Below are 7,370 nucleotides of genomic sequence, written 5' to 3'. Positions count from 1 at the left end.
TTCCAAGCGGTCACCCATCTAAGTCGCGACTCCGGTGAACGTTGCTTGACCTCCGTGATCGCTGCGAACTGATCCCTCATGATGACCTCTGAATACTTTATGCTATGTTGATATGCTTATATAACTGGTAGATCAGGTCAATATACGTTATCGACAAAATAAAATATGTATAATTAAAGCACAATATTTATATAAACAAATATAAAATTATAATTTTTTTTACTAATTTTGCAAATGCAGAATAGCATTTAGAATAACTTTTCTGTTATTTGTTTAAATAAGAATGTAATTAGAAAATATATATCAATGTAATACAATAATTAAATTAAATATGAAAAAATTTTTATTAAAAAAACAATTAAAAAATATTGTTTGTTTATTAGGCTGTAGATCGAGGTTTCTTCATATATGGATCGTATTTCGTCTATTGACATAAATATTTTGTTTCTTAACAATACTATGATGCACACAGCACCACAGGATTGCATGCATTTTCTAGACGTCTTAAAATCAACATTTGAAGGATGTCTGCAGACGTCTATGCAAAGTCGATTTGCAGTCAACTTTGAAAGCCTGTCTTGGATGGGTCAACTTACAGTCGATATATGGACGGTTGTACTGTTAGGGAATGTAGAGATTCAGCGGAAAATTTAATAACGTCGTCCGACTTTAGTTAGCTAAATGCGGATGAATAATTATGGATAAGTTAAATTAATATATTATTATACGCAAATATTTTGCTTTGGCTCTTTATTGCCACTATTTTATTAAAAAATTATGATATTGCAATGTTTCCGAAATATTACTGGCATATGCGGACTTCCGGTTGGATAGAGTTAGAAGGTAAACGAGTGTCCAACGGGCGAAAATAAAATAGCAGATTAGTGCAATTGCAGAGTGAGGAAAAGGAAAAAGCGGGAGGAGAAGGAAGATAGTGAAGGAGAAAAGCCAAGGAAGTGAAGGAAACAAAAAGACAGAAGGGATTAAAACACACAGAGGGATCCAAAATCTGAACGAAAGTTTAGGTTAGGAAACTGTGAGAAGAGAAGAGAGCGAGGCGAGATAAGCAAGAACGAAGAGGTCACAGAGAGAAGAAACAGATGGCGCCACCGGGAAGACCGGCAGGAGGTAAAGCGAAAGGGGAATGCAACAGCATAGAGAAGTACGTAGCAGGAGGAGAAGAGACAATAATAACTGCACTGAAAAAGATAGGAAAAGAGATTGAGCAAAATATTAGCAAAAAGATGGAAAGGATGATGGAACAACTCGATCAGATAAGGAAAGAATGGGAAGAAGAAAAGCAGACAAGAGAAGAGGAAAGAAGGAAAGAAAAAGAAGAATGGAAGGAAGAGAAGAAGAATCTGGAGAGGAGAATAGAGAACCTAGAATGGGAAAAAGAGAAAAAAGATAGAGAAAAACGGAAAAACAACATAATAATGAGAGGAGTAAACAAATGGGAGGAAGATAAAATTGAACAAGAGACAAAGGAGTTCATAAAAGAGAACCTGAAAATAGAGGTGGACATAATCAAGGCATACAAAGTGCAGTCCAGAGGAGACAAATGTACGGTAGTGGCAGAAGTAGGAACCTGGGAGCAAAAGAGAGAGATAGTGGTCAAAAAGGAAGAACTAAGAGCAAGATTTATAGACGACGATCTAACGAGGATGGAAAGGGAAACGCAGAACAAACTGAGGGAGAAAGCGAAGGAAGAAAGAGAAAAAGGAAACAAGGTCAAGGTAGGATACGGAAAGATTATGATAGAAGACAAATGGTATCGATGGAACACAAGAGAGAAGAAACTAAAGGAAGAGAAAAGAAGAGGAGGAGAAGAATGAGATACAAGCGGCGGGGATGGAAAAAGGAAGGGAGGGGGGTTAAAAATCTGCTTTTGGAATGTGGCGGGACTAGCTAACAAATGTGAAGAGGCGTGGGAATATTTAGAAGAATTTGATATACTAGGTCTTACAGAAACGTGGATAAATGAGGAAGGATGGAAGAAGATAGAGAACAAGGTCTCAAAGGAATACATCTGGAAATGCATACCGGCAAAAAAGGAACATACGAAAGGAAGGGCAAAAGGCGGGATCGTGAAGGCAGTAAGAAAAAGTCTAGAACAAGTGGAAATCAAAGAGATAAACGGAGAAATGGCAGAGGCTAAATTGAAATATAACGGAAACAGTTGGAGGATCGTTACGCTTTATAGCCAAAAGATAGAAGAAACGGTAGAAACCCTAACGGAGCAGATACCAGAAGAAGAAGAAAACTACTTACTGATAGAAGGAGATTTCAACGCAAGAACAGGCAATAAAGGAGGCCCAATAGAAGAAGAAGGAGAAGAGAGAAGTGAAATCAGACGGTCCATAGACAAAGTAAGTAATAGAGAAGGAAGGATATTATTAAACAAAATAGAAGAAAGAGGCTGGACAATCTTGAATGGAAGCTTCGACGAGGAAGGAGGATGGACATACATAGGAGGGTCAGGTATGTCGGTCATAGACTATATAATAGGAAATGATAGAGCGGCAGGAGAAGTAAAATCGATGAAAGAAGGAGACAGAACAGAGTCAGATCACATTCCATTAGAAGCGGAGGTAATAGGAGCACAAACAAAAAAGAAAAAAGGCGGAAACAAGACAAAAGAAATAGAGAAAAGTGTCTGGTCAGAAGAAGGATGTAACAACCTGTGTTTTGTCCGAGCGCGGACGAGCTCAGGGAAGCCAGGGCTCGAAGGAAGGTTGCCGGGTTAATTAATTCCGAGATCGGACGTGCGTTTAATAAGAAACTACTTTATTTGAGATATAATGCTGATAATATGCGCACGTAGTTCGGGGATACACGAGGTGTATCCGCGACGGTACGGTGACGCGATTTCACAATAATAAGACGCGGTATTTACAGAACGGGGATCTATTTACATTCTCTCGGTCGCTCGCACTCGGCCCGCGGCCGGTATGAGAGAGCGCACGATAGCGCGGTCTCGCTCACGCTTGGTTCGGTGTCGTCGCGAGGATTCCACGGTGTTTACGTCGTCGTCGGCCTTGTCGATCCGCGACGCGCGCGGGTCGGGACGCCCTACGTTAGAAGCCGCGCCGGTGTTCCGCGAATTCGCGACAGGTGCGCGGCAGGATTCCCTTAGTAGGGAATCCCCGACGTGAGTCGGTGCCGGCTGCCTCGAGATCTCTCGATGGAGGCAGAGATCTCTCTACCCCCTGGGTGGCAGTCGTTACCGCGGACTCTCGGACGGAGATGGGTTTGAGGGAATCGTTGAGATCTCTCAACGGTGGCAGAGCTCGCTCTACCATTCGGATTCCCTAGGTGCCGGGAAAGCGGGATCGGAAATCGCCGAGATCTCTCAGCGGTGACAGAGCTCACTCTACCACGCGGATTTCCTGGGTCTGGCTCGGAGGCTGGACCGGAGAAGAGTCGATCTCTCTGTGAGATCGTCCGCCTTTTATACCCCGATCTCGGAGAGTCGGGGATGTTCGAGTGGAGCTCGGTTCTTCTCAAAATACAGCATCCCCGCTGCTCCGAGATCGGTCCGGTATCGCGCTCTCGCTTGAGCGTACGCCTCTCTGTCGCTCCAACGCCAGGAGCATGCGAATCCGTGCGCGTGCGCGCGGACTTCGGGCGTTTAACGGCGCGCTTGTCGGACCGTTCGCGCGCGCGTGTGTGAGGCGATTATCGGCGCGTAGCGCCTATTCGTCTATCCGGCGGGTGTTCGGCCGGACAGGGGAACGGTTCGTGGCCCCAGGGGGAACGATGCGGAGGTGCATCGTTACAAGGAATAGAAAACTACAGAGAAAATTGCAAAGACTGGGCCAGCACACGGAACGAGACGGAAGACATATGGAGGGAAATAAGAGATAAGGTAAAGCAATCCATAACGAAACAAAGAAAGAAGATTAAGCTCTGGAAAATAGGAGAAAGAAAGTGGTACAATAGAGAATGGAAAGAAAAGAAAAGAGAATTAAGAAAAATGCTGAGAAACCTAAAGAAGGGAAGAATCGACAGAGAAGATTATATAGCAAGGAGGAAGGAATACAAAGAATGGTGCAAAGAGCAGAAGAAGAGACACGAACAAGCAGAAGAAGAGGAAATACGAAAGATAAAAAGTGAAAAAGAGGCGTGGAAATACATTAATAAATACGGAAAGCAGAGAAAGGAGAGGATAAGCGACGATATAAGGATGGACGAATGGAGAGAGTACTTCATTGGATTACTCGGGGGAACACAGAGTAAAATAGAACTAGAAAAAGGTGAACAAGAAAAGGAAACAGACATAACGAGGAAAGAACCAGAAGACATAACGAAAGAAGAACTAAAAGAAATATTGAGAAAGTTAAAAAAAGCAAAAGCGCCAGAAGAAGATGGAATAGAAAACGAGGCGTGGATACATATGTCACATGAAATAGGAGAAGAATTCTGGAAATTGATAAATAAAATATGGAAAGAAAAAGGACTACCAGAAGATTGGAACAAAGGCGTAATTAGCCCAATACACAAAAGAGGAGACAGAAACGAAATAAAAAATTACAGAGGGATAACGCTAATGGATTCAGCGTACAAAATATATGCAAGTATTCTGAACAAGAAACTAGAAAAGGAAATAGAAAACAAGCTAAGAGAGACACAGTTTGGCTTCAGGAAGGGAAGAGGAACCATGGACGCAGTCTATACTGTGAACTACATAGTGAACAGAGAACTAAGCAAGAAAAGAGGAAAAATATTCACATTTTTTGCAGATTTAAAAGCAGCCTTCGACAAGGTGAACAGAAAACTGCTGATAGAGATGATGGAGAAGATGGAAATAGAAACAAACTTGAGACAGAGGATCACAGAAATATATAAAGAGACAAGTAACGTAATAAAAATAGGAGAGGAAAAATCGCAAGAATTTTGGACAGAAATAGGACTCAGACAAGGATGTCCACTAAGTCCAGCCTTATTTAACATATACATAAAAGATCTAGAAGAAGAAATGGATAAAGGGCAGGTTGGAGGAGTCGTAGTAGGCAAAGAAAAAATCCGGACAATAACATACGCAGACGACATCGTTTTATTGGCAGAGAGAGAAGCGGAACTGAAAGAGATGATGAAGAGATTCAGAAAATACTTAGAGAAGAAGGAGCTGAGCCTAAGCGCAGACAAATCGAAAGTATTGGTTTTCGAAAACGGAAGAGGAAGAAGAAAGAAGAGAGAATGGAAATGGAAAGAAGAAAACATAGAGGAAGTCAAGGAGATAAGATATCTTGGCTACACGCTACAAAAAAACGGAGGCGCGGAGAAACATACAAGGGAAAGACTACGAAGAGAAACAATAGCAATGAAAAGGACATGGAGCATAGGAGAAAGAATATTCAAAGAAGACTTCAGAAGAAGAATAAAAATGTTTGAAGCACTAGTAGGAAGCGTGGCCCTATACGGGGCAGAAGTATGGGGCTGGAGAGACGAAAAAACATTAGACGGAATAAAAAGGAAATATACAAAATAGATATTAAATCTGGACAGAGAAACACCGAACTATATACTGCTGGAGGAGACAAAAATGGAAGAGATCAGAATACAGGCGATCAAAAGAGCACTCAGATATGAAGAAAAAGCGAGACAATCAGGGAAGAAAATAGTGAAGGAATGCATAAGAGATCTGGAAAAGAGACGGCCAGAAGCAGAAGAAGGGAAATGGGAAAGAAAGAGGAAAAAGATGTTAGAGGAGGCAGGAATAAACAAAGAACAATTAAGAAGAGAAAGAGAGACAGGAAACGAGGAAATAACAGAGAACATCCTGAAAGAATTAAAAACTAGAGAGAGCAGAAGAAGACAACAAAAGATAAATGAATCTAGATATAACACTGACTACAAAGCGATTATACCAGAAGAAAGACCGAAATACCTGGAGGGAAGGATGAAGAAGAAAGACAGGTGTCTGATAGCAAGATACAGATGCAGAAATGAGACGAGAGGCAGCCAGTATTGGAGAGAGGAAGCAGAAAGAAGATGTAGAATTTGCAAAAGAGAAGAAGAGAGTCTGTACCATATGATCAAAGAATGTGAAGCAACAAAGAGTGAAATGACGTTAGAAGAAATCATAGGAGAAGAAGGAAAGGGGCTACAAACGATGAAAAGGATAGAAAAAGTGAGAATGGAGACGACCACAAATGAGAAAGAAGAGAGAGAAAACAGCAAGAAGAAAGAAGCAAAAGAAAGTTAAATTACACCAAAGACATTGTATTGACAACGGCAAGGTAGATTCACCTGTAAAGTTATGATCAATTAACCATGGACTAAAGTCTAGCAGATGCATATGTATACAACCTTTAAGTCTAATTTTGAGATAATTATGTTTGTTTTTGTAATTTTATTTTACTTAAATTTTAAATTTTAATTTTGTTCTTAATTTTGTTTTCTGATTTAATCTAACTTGAAAAGAATTTTGATTTTGTTTATGATTAAGATTTTGATTTTAACTGTATTATTAAGTTTAAGTAGGAATTAAGTATAATATGAAGACTGATAACTGTTAGAAAGAAGTGTTAAAACAAGGTTTAAGTGTTAAGTTTTAAAACTATATGTAAATGTATACCAAAAGAATATAACCGGAAGCCATCCTAAGCCGCAAGGCAAACGGATTAAATAAAATAATAATAAAAATAAAATATTACTGGCATATGCCATGCGATGTTGCAGGCATATTGTTAATTTATGTTTCTACAATGTCTCCGTAATATTGCATTGCAATCTGCAACATTGCAACGTTGCTGCAATGTTGCTGGAATTTTGTGTGCTGTATGGGGAGTGTGCTCTAGATATCCCAGAAAAATGCAGGATTTCCCTTTCTCGTCCAATTTTAGTCTCATTTCTTTTGGAATATAAGCCAATGCCTTGCATCCAAATGTCTTCAAATGGGATAAATCGGGTTTTCTCCCTGTCCACATCTCGTATGGTGTTCGATTTTTTAAACCTTTTGATGGCGAGCGGTTCAATAAATATACTGCTGTTGACGATACTTAAGCCCAAAATTCCTTCGGTAGTTTTGAATCAATAAGTAGGCAGCTCCTTTTTCGACCACTGATCTATTATATCTTTCAGCTAATCCATTTTGTTGCGGTGTGTATGGAACGGTGAATTGATGTTGGATACCTTCTTTTTCAAGATATTCTTTAAATGCTTCATTAACAAATTCTCGTCCATTGTCTAAACGAAGAGCTAAAATATTTTTGCCTGTCTTTTTCTCAACATAAATCTTATATTTCTTAAATGTTTCTAGTGCTTCCGATTTATTTTTTTTTTAAATAAACGCTTAAATGTCTAGAATAATCATCTATAAATAAGATAAAATATTTAGCTCCTCCGATTGAGTTTATTTCCATTGG

The 7,370-nt window shown here is 39.9% G+C and overlaps 1 protein-coding gene and 1 pseudogene across 1 annotated transcript; both read left to right on the top strand.

The window, feature by feature from the left end:
* The first annotated feature begins 1,100 nt into the window (after positions 1–1,100).
* LOC120357687 (golgin subfamily A member 6-like protein 22) lies at positions 1,101–4,748 on the top strand. Its single transcript, XM_039448889.1, has 4 exons — positions 1,101–1,736; positions 1,926–2,673; positions 3,813–4,483; positions 4,743–4,748. Exons 1-4 carry the CDS (start codon positions 1,101–1,103, stop codon positions 4,746–4,748), a joined length of 2,061 nt encoding a protein of 686 aa, XP_039304823.1.
* Positions 4,749–4,755: 7 nt separating this feature from the next.
* Positions 4,756–6,310, top strand: LOC120357843 (annotated as a pseudogene).
* The last annotated feature ends 1,060 nt before the right edge of the window (positions 6,311–7,370 follow it).

The sequence above is a fragment of the Solenopsis invicta genome, chromosome 5 (assembly GCF_016802725.1).
Source record: "Solenopsis invicta isolate M01_SB chromosome 5, UNIL_Sinv_3.0, whole genome shotgun sequence".
NCBI lineage: Eukaryota > Metazoa > Arthropoda > Insecta > Hymenoptera > Formicidae > Solenopsis > Solenopsis invicta.
This window is presented reverse-complemented; position numbering and strand designations above follow the sequence as displayed.